The sequence below is a fragment of the Polyodon spathula genome, chromosome 23 (assembly GCF_017654505.1).
Source record: "Polyodon spathula isolate WHYD16114869_AA chromosome 23, ASM1765450v1, whole genome shotgun sequence".
In the NCBI taxonomy this organism is placed as follows: domain Eukaryota; kingdom Metazoa; phylum Chordata; class Actinopteri; order Acipenseriformes; family Polyodontidae; genus Polyodon; species Polyodon spathula.
Window position 1 is genome coordinate 13,734,935 of NC_054556.1, and position 20,063 is coordinate 13,754,997.

The 20,063-nt window shown below is 39.8% G+C and overlaps 1 protein-coding gene across 1 annotated transcript in view; it reads right to left on the minus strand.

Annotated features, from left to right (window-relative positions):
* The window catches only part of slmapa (sarcolemma associated protein a), a 97,221-nt gene that overhangs the window by 52,645 nt on the left and 24,513 nt on the right, over positions 1–20,063 (minus strand). The window contains 2 exon segments of the mRNA XM_041225082.1: positions 3,401–3,473; positions 13,835–13,982. Coding sequence (XP_041081016.1) covers positions 3,401–3,473; positions 13,835–13,982 — 221 coding nt within the window.

The window sequence follows — 20,063 nt, forward strand, 5'->3', positions numbered from 1 at the left end:
CTCCAGCGTGCCAGTGGCCACTGAAGGTGAGCATTTGCCCGCTGAAGTCGGTTACGACGCCGAACTGCAGTCAGGTCAAGACCCTGATGAGGACTGACAAGGTGCACCTGTGTAATGATCATGCTGTTTAATCAGCTTCTTGATATGCCACACCTGTCAGGTGGATGGATTATCTTGGCAAAGGAGAAATGTTCACTAACAGGGATGTAAACAAATTTTGCACAAAATGAGAGAAATAAGCTTTTTGTGCGTATGGAAAATTTCTAGGATCTTTTATTTCAGAAACATGGGACCAACACTTTACATGTTGCGTTTATATTTTTGTTCAGTATATACTGACACTGGCCCCAGCTCCCGTCCAACAGAAAGAAAATGTCTTCCACAGACACCTCCTCCTATCCTCTTCAAAGCCACGCAAAACAAAATCTGCTGCAGCCGATCTCAATTCACCTACGGGATTACATACATACAGCAGCCAGCAAAGTACATTCACATGTTCACCTCCATGCAGATCACCCCTCAGATACTAGTTGTGTTCAGCCCTATGAGAGATGTCTTCACTACAATCAGACAACACAATATCCTTCCTCTTTGTTAAACATCACCTCTAGTCCGCTGCAATAAGCAGATCAAATCCATTTCCATTCTGAACGCATACAAACCTTCTGACTGCGATCTGCACAGTGCTAAAATAACATACTTCCCGTTTATGTAAACTGCAAATGGCTACATTTAACCTGTTCTGTGCAGAACCAAACACTGTCCCAAGTAGCAATCACAGGACATGAATGAAGGAGAAGAAACCACTGACCCGAGTACTATTATCTGTTCTCTACCAACATTAACTCTTGCAAGATTATATACAGTTTTAAAAAGGTTCCTAGTTTTTGTCTGGCCCAAACCAAAGACACCAATTACAGTCAATTCAAAATCTACACAATAAAATTAAAATTTCTCTTTCAACAAAATTGAAACAGCTTCCCACATGGTTTTTACCGTTGAGCTATTCAATGTTTACAGTTCTACGATAGTGGATCCCTTGTTACTTAAACTAGAAAGGAGGGTTTGTGAAGAAATACAAAGTACCCTCAGTGGCACACTCAAAGAGGAATGGCATCTCTAATGTTAAATGTCAACGCAATATGAATAGTGCTGAACAAACACAGACTTTCATGTTCCAATATTCTTTTAGAATTGAAACAAATTAGAATATTCTTTAATTTTGAATTGGCAGAAAAAGTATAATTTGACATATTTCGTACTATGAATAACTATAATATTTACAACATGCAAGCTTTTTGACCACTGGGCATCTAAAGCAGTTAAAAAGGAGCTGTACAGTGCCATGCTAAATGAAGGGTCAGTGCCTTAGCAAGGTTGCAAAGGCATTTTCTTACTTTTTTTGCAATCAAAATTTGTATGTAGTTTACACAGTAGATATAATACTGTGAATACATCCTGTATGTTGTATGTTGGCATTTGAAGAGTCAAAAGAAGTTAAACATAGAAGAAAGTTGTTAGTAGTTTGGTTGGCTTTCAATTCTAATCATACAGCTCTGTTTTAAAATTGTCAAAGCAAGGCAGAAAGTTACAGTAAGGAACACAGTATTTTCATTATTATACTACAAAATGCACCTAAAACCAGTGCTGGGATGAACACAGTATTTTCATGTTCAGATATTCATTCACAATTCAGACAAGTATTTGAATATTTGTTCATTGGCAAAAAGTAAATCAAAGTCATTATGCATAACACTATCAAGTAGAGAAATATCCCAGGAGTAAAAATAGGATGTGAAAGTCTTACTTTACTACACTGAATTAACTACAAAAGCAAATGATGCAAAACAGTCATTTTAGTTAAACTGTTTTTTCATATGTGTACTTAATGTAAAAACACTACATAAATGCTTGCTTTTTTATTCCGTCATTGTGATTTCTTTGCAGTAAAAAGTAGCCATAGACACATTGTCATAAAATAATAACACCATTACTGTGGTTCATTGCCTTTTTTATTAGCTTAACAAGTAAACAAAAACTGTCATGTAATTTGAACACTTGGAACACTGTGGAACAGGGGCGTTGCACATTTTGGTTCTCATTTATTACATGCTGCACAACAGAAAATAGAGGCTCAAAAGCAGCTGTGATAGTCCTCTTTCTCAAATATATTAATCTCACATATGAAATGGGCAAAGCATGTTGTTATTATGTAATTTCTGGAGGACACAGGCATTTTTTCTTTGAATATATGTCAAAAAATATTTGGGTATTTGTCCCAGCACAATTTAAAACTGGAATTTAACTTTCATTCCTGACTAACTGCACAGAGGGGACCTTTCATTTAGTTAAGTTCTGATTATTTAATGATGCCCTGTAGTATTTTTAGATGTGTCTGGCCTATGTGACGGATAACCAATTGCTTGCATGTTCTTTTATTCACAATCAATGTATTATTTAGAAGATGTAAACACAGACGTATTAGACCTGCAAAAACACTCAATTGTGCATAACAAAAGCACAACCCCGAATCAAAAAGCAAATCCAGACAAACTGGACTTTTTGCAACTTGGTTCTTAAAATTCTTCTTTGACAGCATGTAAATCAACACCCCCCAAAGACTCCCGCCCCGAAGGGCTCTGCAGATATCCCAGCACCTACAGGCTTGCAGGCAAGCAGAGCTCCTTGTGCAACAACAGTATGAATCAACCAAGGAGATCCTACGCACTGGAATTCCACCTGTGATGCAAAGGATTTTGTGTGCAAAAAGGAGCAGGAGTGAGGCCGATACAAACATGAAGAGATTCCACAGTAACTACAGACTCCACAGCTAGCTATCCTGCTGGTGCTCTTCTCTTCTGCCAAATTCCTACTGTTTTACTGACCAGCAAGAAAGAAAAGACAACACCCCCATCACATGGCACACTTAGCTGATAATCACATTACATCCATAATGGACAAGGAACCCACATAGGAACTGTGCTGAACCAGTCATTCAGTTCACAGACTTCCATCACAAGAAGAAACTCCTTCCTTTAGAAGGATTTTTACAGTTGTTATTCATTCATGCAACTTAAACTACAGAACAATGCAAAGCATACTGTATTAAAACCCTATAGTAGGCACAATTATTTCGTATCCAAGCTCAAAAAACTTTCTAAGACACCTTCCAGTACTCAAAGCGTACAGGATATTTGATTGAAATAGTGCAAGATATTAACATGAATAGTTGGTCCGTGTGATAATGTAAGTTTCAAAATGTATTTCTCAATAAGACTGGCAAACATGACATTAGAATAACTTCTCATGGGAAACTTATCTAAATTATAACAATGATTATTTTAGTACCATTAACCTTTAGATAAATATTTGCATAATCAAAAGAATGAAACAAACTTACTCTGCCCGGCGCCGAGCCTCCATGCCATCGGGTAAAAAGAGTTTGATTGTAGATACTATACATCCATGGGTAACTGCAGATAAACATACAATGCACATTAATAATAATAACAACAATAATAATAATAATAAACATGCACAATTGGACTACAGCAGCAATATCTCAAACACAATCTTCAACATGGCAAAACGTTGGCTAGAGAACACAAGTATAAATATACAGCGTGAAGCTTTATTTGCCACGCCAACCAGTGTCAATCTTTTACAAGACATCCTCTTTGTGCTTCAGAGTTGAACAGAGCTACAGGATCTTCAGTTTGCTAATGTGCAATTCTTCACTGCGTGCCCAGCACTCCCCACACACCCAGGCAGCTTCCTACCACAGCGGTCTTGGTCAACATGATGTTGTGCAACTAACACCTTGCACACGTTGAGCATGGAAATCAAAGAATAACCAAAATTGGACATGCATATCCCACAATCAAAAATGAGGGATACAAAACCCTTATTCTTTGCAGCAGATGTCCACGTAAAGTATGATAATCTTTCAGAAATGTTGTCAGAGTTAAATGTGTGCTAACAAGTGTCCATACCAAGGTTCGTCACAAATTACAAGGCAGGTCCTCCGACAGCTCACCAGGAACACCACTGACAATTTCAACAAAACACATTCTTCAGGTTACAAAATACTTGTACTAATGCAGTTTAGTGTCAGTTTAACCCCTTCTCTGCCGAGGCCCTTGTGACACTCAGTGCTACAAGAATTATGCGATTAAGTTTCGATTTCCAAACAGTGCGTTGTAGATTTAAATTCATATGTCATTTTCCTCGTTTTCAATTGAAGAAAAATCAAGAACAAAACAATAAAGGTCGTCCAAAGCCTGAATTGGACATTCTTCAACAGGGAGGACCAAAACAAAATTGCCATTTTCCAGTGCCTATAGGAAGTATTCACCCCCCTTGGACGTTTTAACAGTTTGTTGTGTTACAACCTGAAATCTTGATGCATTTAAATAGGATTTTTTTCCCTTTGATTTACACAACTTATTCAACACTTTGAAGAGGCAAGAGAATGTTTAATTGTGAAACAGTAGTTAATAAAAAAATTCAAAAAAACTTAAATGTCTTATCTAACTAAGTATTCACCCTCCCTGAGTCAATGCTTCGTAGAACCACCTTTGGCAGCAATTACAGCTGTGAGTCTTTTGGGGTAAGTCTCTACCAGGTTTGCAGGTGTTACCTGGGTGATGTGCTGTGTTGGGTTGGGTTTGTGCCAGACATAACGCTTTGCATTGAGGCCAAATAGTTCAATTTTTGTTTCATCGGACCACAGAATCTTTTGCCACATCTTTTCTCTCACATGCCTTTTTGCAAATTCCAAGCAGGATTTTACATGGCCTTTTTTACAGAAATGGCTTCCTTCTTGCCACTCTTCCATACAGGCCAGATTTGTGGAGTACCACAGCTATTGTTAACAGACGGACATTTTCTCCCATCTCAGCCATGCAACGCTTTAGGTCTTTCAGCTCAGTGGTTTCTCTGACCAATGCCCTTCTTACCCGGCTGCTCAGTTTGTGAGGACGACCTGCTCTAAGCAGATTCTGGGTGGTGCCGTGTTCTACTTCTCAATAATTGACTTGACTGTGCTCCAAGGGATATTCATTGCCTTTGAAAACTTGTTATACCTCCCGTGATCTGTGCCTTTCCACAATTTTATCCCAGAGTTGTTTTGAAAGCTCCTTGGTCTTCATAGTAGTATCTTTCTTCTGAATGCACTATCCAACTGTGGGACCTTACAGACAGACAGTTGTTTTTTATCTAAAATCATGTGAACCACTTATATTGCAAACAGATGGACTCCATTGAGTGTCTTAGCAAAGGGGGTGAATACTTATCTAACGAAGACTTTTCAGGTCTTTATTTACACTGATTTATTTTTTCACATGTGTTGAATAGGTTGTGTAAATCAAAAGGAAAAAAAAATCCCATTTAAATGCTTCAAGTTGTAATACAACAAACTGTGAAAACGTCCAAGGGTGGGTGAATACTTGCTATAGGCACTGTAAATTGCTCATGGTACGAAAAAAATAAATGGTTGAGTATTCACAGTTTAGTTTTTCAAACCGGCTTCATCTTCCCAATGGATTTCTATAGGCTACAATGATTTAAAAAATCTTCCCCGGGATGTAAAAATCTTTTTTCTACAAATGACACTCAAGATTTATCAATCAAGTAAGTCCACAATGTTTTTGTTATATTCAGTTGCTTGATTTATGTGCTGCTTGTACTATATTACATTTACACTTTTGAAATGTGTAATGTTTTAACTTCATAATAAAATGTAAACACATGTATACACACTATGTGTGTGTCTAATATATATATATATATATATATATATAAAAAATAATCTCCTTCCCACTTATTCAAGTCAGGAGGCACTATGGAATCTGAGGCAATGTCAATGTACGTAGTAAAACATCACTTGTTTTTAACAATATTTAAACATGTAAATCTAACAGCTTTAGTTTCACTGTTGAAAACACACTAGTTCTGAATTGCTCAGAGTGTCCAAAGTTCAAAGATACAAAGACATCTTTACACAATTTTGAAGGTGCTTACATGCCTTAGACCAGGGGTTCAAACTTTCCTTGCTGCACCTCCCTTCAGAGATTTTTTTTTGCTGTAGCCCCCCTTCTAGTAAACAGTACAATATTTAGAAAAATATGATTTTCCTAAAACAGACTGTAACATCGTATGTAAAATGAAAGCAGGTTCCACACAGGCAGTAACTTTGTGCTCAAATTCAGCAGTTTATTAGCACAGGTCAAATAAACAAGGACCACACCAAAGCAAAGCAAAACAAAATAATAAAAACCTCTGTACTAAATTCCAGTCTACCTCTCGATTATTTAATAAAACGTTGCACCCTCGTTTGCCCATTTTCTACATTCCGCACGCAGCAAAAATGGATAAACTGCAGGTGTATCTAAATATATATATATAAAAATAATGCCATATATATATATATATATATATATATATATATATATATATATATATATATATATATATATATATATATACACATACACACACACACACACACATACATTTTTTTTTTTTTTTTTTTTTTTTTGTGAACAAAATAATTGATATTAAAACCTGGCACAGCTGCACTTTCAAATGAAGGAGGGCTGGGCGATAGATTCGCCGAGCTGCGATAGGTCTGAAACACCACAAGCTCAGATTTAACATGATCCCTGCACGGGTCGTTGATTGAGTGAATCATCCTGGAGGCCCACCAAGTCTGCCATTTACCACAGAGCTTTTACAAAATCGGAAAGTCAGAAAAAAAGTATTTTCCAGTCAGGTATTGGTGCACCCATAATAAACTCGTCATGGGTGAGGGGGTGTGCCCCACAGTTTGAAAACCTCTGCCCTAGACTGACACCAGGCCATTTTCACTTTTCTGCAGCCACGACCACCCCAAATTCACGTGCACAATACATAAAACAATGATATCCCCTGGCATAAGCATGTATTTTTTGAATCTGCACAAAATAGGAATAGGTAACATAACATCTCCCTTCAATGGTTTGTTACCCATAATCCTTCAGGACCTCGTCACACAATATAAAAACAAGTCATTTTTACTACCTTTGGTTACGTTATCTCAAGCACTGGTACTGCATGTGTCACGGTTGTTTCTTCTGGGGTTTATTTAGTCCTTGATGGACTCATTTACTGTGTGGTACCTGTTAAAACACTCCTCCAAACAGAGGCCTGGCTGAGAGGGACACAGTAGACAGTAGAACCGTGTATCGCTTCGTATGCCCTTGCGGGAACATATATAGAAACTTTTTTGTGGCTTTGCTTTTCACCCGGACTGGCAGCGTTCGAATAAAATACCACTCGCTAAGTCATGCCACTGTTTCTGGTCTTTCCATCTCTGGTATTTCCTGTGTACCAAATACAAGGCTGGAGACCACAGAGGTCTGAAAATACAGAAACGTGATGATTCTCTGGTGCCGTACTTAGGTACGCTACAAAGGCGTTGTGCAAAGAAATCTCGACCATGTACACGGCAAGCTTCTTATACCATGCCAAGCTCTTCCTTGCAGCATTGTGCAGCTCCAGCATCTAGTCCGATCTATCCACCCCTCCCATTTGTGGTCCAGGATACTTGGGCTTGTGTGTGTGTGTGTGTGTGTGTGTGTGTGTGTGTGTGTGTGTGTGTGTGTGTGTGTTCTGACCTCACACAGGAACTGCTGCAGTAGTCTCATCGTGGATGGTGGTGGGAGGTACACATTTTCTATGTATTTAACTGCCAGCAGTTCCTTACAGTTCTGATCTCATCACGCCTCTGTTTTTTGGCTGCAAATCAATGTGGAAATCACTTCCTCTGGTGTCCTATTGTACCACAAGCCATTGTATCGGATGTGTACAAGGCCCTAAACAGAGGAATCCCTGTGTAGAAGTTACCTACATGCTAACCAAGATTTAGGAGGGAAAAACAAGATCCCACACAATTTTCTCAGTTGTCTGCAAGCATGGTGGGCAGCCAGGTGGGTCAATCTGAGAGTCCTTCCCTGTGTAAACACCAAACCAATGAGTTTACCCAGTGGAACGCACATACAGTTTAATTCCATAACAGGCATGCTTCATGGGAATATTTACTGTTTAAAGAGAAGCCTCCCCTTGAACAGCAGGAGGGGCTTGTCCAAAGAAATATTTTGGCCAGGTGTATATCTGTATGGTCCAGATGCTCTACAAGTGGCCGGAATTTGAACAGCCTGTCACACTGACGATGATCCCTCGGGAGAGCCATAGCATTGTCACTAATGTAAAAAACGTAACAATAACTGGAATCTGTCCAGACTCACTGTGGAACAGAAAATTGGGGCAGCATAGATTAGGTTGGTGGACCAATATAAATCAATTAAGCCCCAGAGCTTTTCATTTGTGGGGACTCACTTGCGCAGACTAGAACGTGGCCCCAGGTTGTAAAAGAATGAATGAATAAATTAATTAATTAATTAAATTAATTAATTGCATGGTTCCTAGTGTTTATTTTAGCCTCTAATTCCTGACTCGCATCACTGGAGAAAAAATAAATAAATAAGACACGCAGGTCAACTACCTCCCCACACACCCGATACCTTTCAATTGTGTCGACACTGTCACAGCAACAAAACAAAATGCACAAAATAAACTGGATGCGTCTCTTCAAAGCTAATTTCATAAAATGAGACAGTAACAGCTCCTAATCAAAGGAAAACTTTGCTATTATCGATCCTCATTGCAAGGAAACAAGTCACACACAGACTTTTAAATTCATCTCTGTGTATCACACAGCAAGCGAGTGCTAGCATGAAACTGGCTGCAACTACGTTTTACAACTGTCGCATCAACTGTGTCGCATTTTAACCCACTAACATGATGAAATTGGAACCATCGACCAAATATGATGATTGATCCCGAGTAAAATAACAGCAATCCAGTGTTTATTAAATAAATAAATAAATAAATAAATAATCAAGTTTAATAATAATTAGGACATACCTGGTAGAGTACACAGAGCCCGTCCTCATGGCTCTTTGTAGACGGGCCTCTTTCAGTCGGGGCTGAAAAGCCTCACAGATACGACATGCCAAGTCCCTCGAGGGCCAAGGTGGCACGTGGAACGCCCAAGCACCATACATAGAGGGTACGCTTGTCCTCCTGTGGGATGTTAGGTTGCAGGCCGTACAGGGATGGAACCCTGACTTTCCCCGACACAGACCTGGTGTCGTGCATTAGCACGGCGGCACTGTGTTGAAGCACTACTAAGTGCTAACGTAGTGTGTACACTCACTAGTGCTGCAACAAGGGTATTAACACTGTGCACCGTCCACCGAGTACCGTGGGCAGCTTGTGCACTGTGTGCCATGCAGTACTGTATGAGCACTACTGTAGTACCAATTTACGTGTGCAACGTGCACTATGTACACCGCATATGCTGAGCCCCATGCGCACAGAGTATCCCGTTTTTCAGTGGATACCATGCAGCACCGTGAGCTATACGCTAGGTTCAGCAGCGGTTACGCAACATGCACCACGTGTCCCAAGCGTGCGCACCGAGTACCGCACGCTGTGTGCACTGCGTACCATGCAGCACCGTGCGTTACCGCACTAGCGTGGTAGAGGTACTAGCACGTGTGCACCATGTGCACTGAGCGTACCTAGCACCGTGCACACAGAGTACTGAGGGCACTAAGTGCACCACGTACCATGCAGTGCTACTGTGCACTACCGCTGGGCACCATTTGCCGCTTATACCAAGCACCTGTGCACCAAGATAAAAATATCACGGGCTATGCAATGTGCCTACCCTAACTACGTGGTCAACACACACACCTGGTCAACACGTAGCATGTACCGCGGGGGGGGGACACAGGGCCAAAGCCGCAGTGGGAGAGTTTAAGCAGATAGTAAAACACAGAGAAAGATAGTTAAGGGAGAGAGAGTACACCGTTTGTTGACAGGGTCGGCAGGATCTACTCGACAGCGGGATGCGGCAAAAGGCTTAGCCCAGTGGAGGAGAGTGTGGCTGGAGGGGTCACTCAACAGCAGGGATATTGCAAAGCCTAGCCGCGAGGAGGACACGTGTACTCTCAAGAAGAATAGAACCATTCACGGATGACTGCATACAACAGACAGATACAAAGATCGGCCTACCACGCAAGTGAAGAGTGCGCTGAAAGAAAGGCAAAAAAGGACTCTAAGTCGTTAATTCCAGGAAAGAGGCAAGCATGAATGCAATGGAAATATAACCGACTCGAGAAACTCTTTTCTATCAACACACTCAGCTCAACACAGAGGTCTTACTGTACCATCTTGAGAGGGTAAAAGTAGAGGATCTTCCTGTGAGTGACTGTTTTATTCCCTTGGTGGGCGGGACAGGAGTGCATCATCCCAGGAAGTGGCCCGTTTGGAGTAGCGCAGTGAAAAGATGTCCGACTCTGATAGAAACAGTTTAATTTATTTGAAGTCTTCCTACTAATGATGGTAATGGGAATGTAGAGAGGGTAGCCCAGCTAACAAGATTTAGGTTTTTGCAGGTATCAAGTAAAGGCCCGGGTTGCCCAATATCAATACCAATAGTATTGTAGGGATCTCGGTTAATGCAGGCAGGCGCATCACACATGGCGAGGCAATCCACACACAGGCGGAGGGCAGGTGCGAACCCGGGACCTCTCGTGCCAAAGCATAGCGCCGATGCCGCTGTACAAAGGAGCGTATATCAGGCTTATGTCACTGTGTGTGATTACGTCACCTACTAGCCCTGCTGCTGCCCTCCCCTGTGCACGCAACAGTATACTAAAACTAGACAATTTTGGCACCAGTATACTTGCAGTATATTATTTTTGTAAGGGATGATATTGGATTCTGATCCAAACTTCTTTATACCCTCTGTTAAACAGAAACAAACACTATGAAACAAATGTGCACGCATTATATATTAAAATGTGCATGTGTTGTATATTCAGCATACAAGTCAAATACTAAATATAGTACATCCTCACTATAACAACCCTGTTTGGGTCCAAAGCCTTTTGTTCACTATAGTAAAAACGACAATCCAAAACAAATAATATAAGCTGTTGGAGCAAGTTAAGGAAGTCACCTACAGAAAAACAGCCTTGCCCTTATCTGTTTGCAAGCAGAGCAGTGCTAGATATGGAAGGTTCTTTTTGGCAGTCAAAGTGAGATTTACTTGTAGTCCACAGTTTTGAATCCAAGGTCTTTCTATGATAAGAATACCTGGCAGTCGTACAGAGCATTCCACAAATTAGGGGAGTTGTGTCGAGTATCAGTTCTTATCAAATAAGCGAAGACTTTCTTTGGGAGAAAACTGACGTCATGCATTGAATTTGGAGAAATGCTTACAATGGTGTTTCATATTAATCAAAATAATCGTCTTGGCAAGAAAACAGGGTATCTGAATCCTGCTTGAGCAGGCAACTTTTAGAAACAGAGAGAGGTCAGCCATAGTCTGAGAATGGCACAGTTAAATAAGGCTGTTATACTTAGCATGTTTATTATAGCTCAAATTTAAACATAAATAACTGAACTGACCACTGTATGCTTATTCAAAGGTCTTTGTCCCATGCTTTGTTAACAAACATTTGTATATGAAGTTAAACTGACCCACTGACAACACGATGAAAAGGTAACATAATATGCGGCAAAGAGGGACATATCATTTTGACCCAATCAAATAGAGCTGGTGTTACATATTAAAAACACCTTTCATATATGCACATATACTTGTATTATATTATAGCAAGAAGTCTGTGAACCTGTCCACATGACTTTTGAAAAAGGAGGAGTTGGAAAAAGAGAGTGATGAAATCAGCAAGAAGTTATATCCAATCAGTTTTGACAAATGAGTTGATCAGATCCTTCTAGAATGCATAATTAACTTAAAGATAAGACATGTCAAGGCAGATTGATGATCAGATTTGATTGGGACTTCTGATGTATTCAATGGAGGGAAAATCCTATATAAGCCCAGAGCAAGACCCCATTCGATACCATTGATCTTGATCTTGCAAGCTGACGTGGTTCATTCTCTAGAAAACCGATTGCTGTTTGGTCGAAGTGAAGTCTCTGCCTTTTGAAGTCTTATTTTTCAATATATCCTACACTACACTTCCTTATACTGTAAGGTAAGCACATATTTGAATTCAATATCTGATGCATTACTATAAGATGTTTTAGTCTTAGAGTAGGAGTATATAATTATTATTATTTTTTAATATTCTAGAATTTAGGAGTGGGCATTTTTAGCTTTTTGTAGCCTAAGAGCTAAATATATGATAACCATATTTTTATTACTGTGTTGAAGTATTAATGCTGTTAAACCTGTAAAGGCTGCCTATTACCAGGGATCCAAAGTAGCTTGTAACTACTCAATTCATTTAAAGCATTTAATAAACCCAAAAGAGCACTTGTACTGCTCTGATTCGTTAAAACTTCAAATTAACACAGGGATGGAAATAAGACTCCTATTGCATAGCAGGTTCACGCAAACCAGGTTTTACTATGAGCCGTCGTCTTAAACTTAGTAAAACCAGGAATGGATCAAACTGCTGTGCAATGGGAGTCTTATTCCCATCTTCTAACTGCACTTTCAAAACACTGCTGTTCAATAAACTTGAAGCTAAAATAGTATCTCTCCATCCCCAGTGTTGGCTTTGTATCCTTGAAGCAGATGTGCGTTCAAAGCACCACAAACCCCCCAGGTTCCTTAGCTCCAGAGAGATCTGCAGATCTTGAGTCTGAACCAGCATGGTTCAAAGACTGTGAACTATCAGTTGGATTTCTGATATTTGAGTTTTCTTTTAATTTCCAGTTGCTAAAATATTAAAGACAGCTGGCAAAAAGCCATGTTCCAGGTTTCAAAACTCTTCTACAGAGGAAATTACATCATAAACCCTCTAGCTGAAGGACCAATATCATTTTTAAAACAGTACGTTTGACTGCTGCTGTTCAGCCCACTGACTAAACTTAAACATGGATAAGTGCTCTTACATTATAATTAAACCTCAATCTAAATGGCTCAGAGTGAAATACACCATTAAACGTAACCATTATTTACTTGATCCAAATCAGGGGGAATACCATGGTTTAAAAGAAAAGCAAATATCAAAACAGAAAATGAGTATCTTAAGCCAGACACTGGTGTGCACCAGTCGCTACTGGCACTAACACACTAAACACTAGCCAGATATTCGCTGTGCAGTGGCCTTCTGTCTCCATGCCAACACGGACAGCAGCGATCAAGGTCGAGAAAGATGCCATTACATATACCACATCCCTTCAGGAGCAAAAACAAACAGCGCACCCATATTCCCAAAGTAAAACATGTTCGGAATGGCTGGAAAAGGAAACGTGAAGCAATACTCAAGCCACCACAGTGTCTATACAGCCTTTGTTTTAATTAATGCACAAACTGTAGCAATGTGAACCCTACCTGGAGAGGAAAATACTGTACAACCCTAACCTCACAACAGCATCATGTACACATACAGCAGACTCGTTTGTAAAGCTGCAAATCTGTTTGTAGATAAAAATGTTTTTTGTATGTGGTTGTTCACTGTTTAAACTATTGATTAATTTGAGAAAAAAAATAGGACTTACAGGTCATCTTAATATTTTACTTTTGTATTTGAAATGTTACTGATTTTTACAACATTCAGGACTCAATTACGGTTGTTTAATGCATTTAAATATTGCAAGTGATGAAAAAACATGAAAATCTAATTAAAACAGTACATTTTCAGCTAAACATTTAGTAAAATGAATACCATGTGTATGTTTCGATGTTATTTTCATTTCCCATTTAAAGCGGAGCAGAAGACAGCCTTGCGCTCTCCCTCTCCTTTACCTTTGCGAGTGTTCTCCGTCACATCCACTCCGAACTGGATGATGTCACCAGACAGAATCTCACATGGAGGGCTCTCCTCCGAGCCGCGGCTCAGGCGCTGGCTGTTGATGAAGGTTCCATTGCTGCTCTTCGTGTCCTGGAGATAGAACTGAAAACAGAAAGGGAAGCATGCTTGTCATTTCATTCTGCACATAATGCAACTTTGTTTGTTTGTGTATTCAATGCTAAAGCTACAGCTGCTGGTTTCACTGACCCCAACTGGCATTAACCTTGAACTACCTAATGTTACCTTAGCCAGGTTAGATCAAGATTAGAGCTAAATCATGGTCTGTGCAACCAGATGATGATGTTTTTATATCAGGTAGCGTAGCTCATCATATTCTAACATTATATAGAATCATTATGTAGTGCATACAATAAAAGCAAACATTTCTCCCAAGAAAACATCAAGCTCTTACTGTGCGCGCACATACTAAACATTGTGCTGAACTGGTACAGACAGTATGAATATACTAATCAATTGAGTGTTATAGGTGCATGGTACAAATGCTGAATTTGCAGTACAGTTGTGTCCCATCAAATGCACAGAGCAATTAAACACTTTCCATAGTCTACGGAACTCTACTATTGCTCACTGCAGTTGCTATCTGAAAGCTATGCTGTGCATGTTGGGTGAACGTTTTTCTTTGGCCTGGTCTAAATTTCCAATTTATTGTACTGCTTTTTGTTATTTTTTTCACATGGCTATGCAATTGACTTAAAAAGGCAAGGCACTGAGGATGAAATTACAGTAAAGCAGCTATATCACTTCTAGAAATTTGCAGCTCCCCCAAAAGGCACCACACTGCTAATTCATGTATGGACAAGCAAAATTAGGGATTCCACTACAAGGACACCAGGGAAAGGAAACACCTCAGGTTACATATTATACAAACTTCTCAAAATAATTGTGGAACATAGTTATGAAATACAGTTGTGAAAACAGGCTCTCTCCCCGTTAAATCAGTACTGGCACAGCAATCTCTCAATGCAGTGCTACAATCCTAGCAGAGCTTCGGTCTTACAGCTGCATCACTGAACAGCATATGCACCTCTCAGACATACAAGCAAAATCAAATCTTCCCACTAAGTTACAACACGTGGTCCTTTACGGTGAATAGTTTAACAGGGGATTCAATTCAACAAAAACATTGATCCAACTAAACACTGCTCATAAAGAAATTACAAGGGCGCGACAAACTCACAAACATTTTTCATAGCAGTCAAGGGGCACACCATGGGCAGTCTGGACAGCTCTGCTCTGCTCTGCCACAGCAAGTCTGAAGCGTCTTCACAATCATTCTGGAGGGTTAATAACAGGAGTGCTTTAACCCTTCAGTGAAGTGTGGTCTCAGGATTTGTCTCTTGGGACTAAGCTCCCTGTTATTCACCGGCACATTGAGCTCCTACACCAGCTCTTTGTAAAAGTCTCAGATCTGCTATCTGGTCCACTGTTACTGAAACTCACTCAAACAGGCGACACAGGAGTTTCTTCTTGTTTACACCCATAAAAGGAGCTTCATGTTTACTGGGCATGTCTTTTCTGTGGGTATGGGCGGTCTTGTTTCCATAGTTACTTAAACTGCTCTCACAGGCAGGCATCTCTGCACAAAGAACATCCCTCAAAACAACAAGAAAGGGAATCAAACTGACAAACCAGAAATACACTGCACAGCAACTTGCACAGCAACTACTTCTAATCTGGAGAAAAATGCAACTAATCTCTCTGTGAAGTAGTTTGGTTTTAAATAGAGCCAAACCCTGAAAGAATAAAAACACCAATAGTTTTGGCTCATGCTGTCTCCATATAAATATAAAAAACAAACAAAAGGCAGTTTGGATAACTGTTGTATGGGTCTTATTGCAATTACTAAAACTCTTTTTATTAAGTCCGTGCTAATTGAGTGTACAGCACTGTACTGCCTAAAAAACAAAAAGGAAAGAGCATCAGATTAACAGATGCTACTCAGTCTTACTGCTCTGAAGACACTACAGATCCATGGGAGGCCACTAGAACAGAGAAGCAGCTCCTGAACGCTTCACAAATTACTAAGTGGGTGTTTCATTGATTAGAGGAGGTAAAGACTACTAGGAACCAGTTTAGCAAATCCAATATTTCTGCTAATGTCTTTATCAGTTTAATTTATTTGACTGAATAGCGAGCAGCCTGGCTAGTGTCGATCTTGATCTGTCTTGCTCAGCACCGGCTGAATGAATAAAAGGGAAAAACGTTAGCAGCTAGTTTCACATACTTGGATGAGCTCTAATCTTGGATTACTTTACCTAAATTAACATTGACAAGTCCAAGATTAGTGCTTCTCATGGTCTGTGAAACCAGCCGCAGGGATTGGTACTGAAACACACACTAGCCCAATCCTGTAGCAACAGTAAAACAAATACAGAGGGTCCTCATAATGGTGCAATAAACTCACATTACCTGAAAGGTTAAAAAGGGTTTATCGGTTTAAAGGTGTGTACAATAGAAGTTTTGGAGAAGAATCAAGCATTTATGTTGCTCACTTGTAGAGTGTGACAGCCAGCCACAAAAAGGGACTTTCTGACTGGGGACCCTAAACATACAGACTGGTAAAATAAATCTGCATTCACTGTTTCACGTGAATATTCAGATTTACAGCACCGTTGGGAAAACTTGAACGGATGTAGACGTACAGATTCTGACATTTTACTGTATATTTCCATTTTTTGCAAAGTGGCTATCTAACAATGTCAAAGAAATTATAATTTTAGAAGCACTTAAGCTACACAAACAAACAGTTTGACAGCATTACTTAAGCAAACACATTATTCATCACCAGTTACAAAATCGCTAGATCTTTAAAAGCAGGAGACACGCTACAATTAGAAACTCTGATTAAATTGGTCCTGGTTTGCTTCCATGCAAGATTGCCACTTTTGTTGAGCATGAGAAAGGGGTTTCACTTGGTGTGTTTAAAGAAACTTGGTAACTGAAATTAAATATTTAATTATTCAGTAATCAACAGTTGCTTGAATAGTGTAACCTTTCTTTCAAAGTAAACAATCTTTGACATTATTTTGGATTTAGCCAACTCTGGAGCACCTAATGAAACATGTTTGAAGACACAGCGAAATAGGCTGTCCAGCTACACAGCAGGAGCTACAGACCCTGCAGGGTTTGCCTTCCTAACACGCTGGCACGCTAGTGCCAATGTGATGCTCACTGTGGAAACCCCAGGAAAGGCCGTCAGCTTGTCAATGACTCTCTGCGCACCACGTGGTCGTGCCTTTACCGGGAGGAGCCACTCGGGTGGGCCCCTCGCTGCTATAGTTATCTGTTGAATTGCCCAGTGCTGCAGCGATACAATCACCATGTGAAGTGCCAGGTGCTCTGGGCGGGAGGAGTTTCTTTGTTGTGTAACCAACCAGATCATATTGTTACTCAGTTCAAAACTCAAGCAATTCCCCATGGAGAGCGCTGTGCTGCAGGAAGAGGATACTTCACATCGAGGTCCTGTCTGCTCTGTGCACACTGAAGAGCCTACTGACTAGGTCAACTCTTTCATGTTGACCTACACTGGGACTTAACAAGACTCCGGGCTAAATCCTGCTACCCCCCTACTGCCCCAGCTATTCCTCAAAAACAAGACAATCCCCGGGAGTATCTTTTTGAATAATCTGTTAATATGATAGAGCCCTTTCCATAAGCGATTTTGAATGGGGACAATGCACCCCCTCCCTCATCACAAAAGGATCTGTACCACTAATGAACCACCAATGTTCATTTAGCTTACAATGGAAAAAGGAATGTACTGTATCCAATTTGCATTCGGTGAAAAACTAAAACGTACTGCAATAAAATCATAACGTTGTGATTACAAGAATTCGTTTTACACAAAAGTTTTTTACTTTTAGTTCAAACAAATACCTTGCACTGTGTCGAGCGCTGGGGCAAGTTTACTTCAGATGAGGCAACACAGTGCGCTTCTCTTACTCGTTAGCACAATGAAACAGGATCCTGGGGTGTGTGGGGTGGGCAGCAGCCCATTAACCCTCTGATCTTGTGACTAAGAACAAAGTCTTATATGTGATGAAGATTAATACTGGAAAGAAACCTAGCATTTTTATTGAGTGATGAGAAGTTTCCACAATTTTCTGATGGGCCCGTGATTGAGCACCACTGTGAAAGAAAACTGTTGCATTATCAAGTTTAATGCAATGTCTCTGCCCATCTTAGAGTCTGAGAATATGCACTGTGCTCATTACTCCTCTGCAACAGCTGACAGGTGTAGAAACAGACCCAGAGAAGACAAGCATTCATTCCATACTGGAGGAGTAAACAGCGGTTTCTGCTACCCCACTGCCTCTCAGCCCAGAAACATTTACTGTACATTTCACTGGCTCCACAACATTCAAGTAATACATGAACAAATCAGCAGCTAATCTTTAAAAAACAAAGTAAAAACTTCAAGTTCTAGTAACAGATTGAAGATGTAGTATTTTTGAGACAGAGCAGTCTGCACATTACTGTGCACATTTAGGTAACAGTTAAATTTGGGTTCTTGTTTAATTGTCCAACTTCAGTAATTTGCTGCTTTTTTTTTCACAGTACAGATTAAACCGTTTTATATCACCTTGGTTAATATCATGCTCTGTTTATTATCATGATTTTTCAAAATCCACTCTGCATGCACCAGAGGCTCTTTGAGAAGTTACCTCTCCTATTGTCACGTTTTGTGCAGCCTGTCAAATGCTGCGTGGGTGGTCTAACAGGATACAGTTCAGTTACAAAACACCAACGTCACCAAAATCTTTAACAGTATTCACAAAAAAGCCCATCAAGTGCATCTGAATTTTACAAGTCCATTAAGTTTAGGGTCAACCTATAAAGTGACAGCGCTGGGGCCAACACCTTTCTTTTTTGATGTGTTTTTTGCACATGCAACAGTCAAAAACAAGGACTAACTTACCTATGTCAGTACCCAGGAGAAGAAACTGGAAATGCTAAATACCACCCACTTTATATTCTATAACACTGCAAGGTGTTTAAACTAGAAACACAGTCCCTTAGAGCTTACACAACACCACATTTCAAAAAGTAGATCAAAACAAAAAAGGGATGTATCTGGCCTGTTCAGAAGATAGGAAATGTAAAGAGCGTTAATATTAAGAACAGTGCTTTGTGACTCCTGTTTAAAAGATACAGCACTTGCTGTCATTCCTGTTAAACTTTCCCATTCCAGAATTTTTTTAATGCTCTATTGCAGCAGTTCTCAAACTTTTTTTTACCCCCCCCCCCCCCCCCCCCCCCCCCCCCCCCCCTTTTTTTTTCTTTCCTTTTTGTTTTAATTTTGGACTTCATCCAAAAATTTGCAAGCTTAAAAGGGCACTAGCAGATGCACAGCACCATCTACAAACTGTGACATGTCTGGAGGTGTCAGCATAAACAGTGTTTGATGCAGGACTTACAGACTGAAGGTCAGTGTGGCTCCCTCAAATTTTTAGGGGGACATTTTCTTCAGTGGGGGGGGGTCAATCTGTTTGATTCAAAACCATCCACCATTTCTTATTGTTTGTATGAAATATGCCAACAGAGTTTACTGACCTTTTGTTTCTGAAGAACAAAAAATAAAGCTGTAAAGCTATAGATACAACCAAGGTGTCTCTACAGTACTCACTGTCACTTTTGGGGAAAATATTTTGAAAGGTTTCACAGCGATGCTGGTGTATCACTGAGTAAAGGATATTCACTGTACCAAATCACTTCAGAACAGGGGTTTTCAATCTTAAGCTACATACCCCTTTCCAAAAAATGTAGTCCACTGCGTATCCCTATCTGAGATAGTCATAATAAAATGAAAACAGAAAAAAACAGGTCTGTACAATAACATGATACAACACACAAGCCTTGGAGTGTGTGATGGATACAGTTATAAAAGTTTCTGTATTATAACAAAACATATATTTACTTTTGGATAAAAATCAACCCTCAAACAGGTTTCTAATGGTTGGAAACATAAACATCATTTTATTGTAATTACTGATTACTTAAAATCAACGAAGCCTTCGTGCTAGCCTCAATCACTCAGAAACAACATAGGACTGACTATTCCTTGATAGCAAATAGCAAATCATGTATTTTATTGATAATACAACTACAGAAAAGCAGGCAAAGTTCTATCCACGCATCTCTACATCTGACTTAATTACGAAA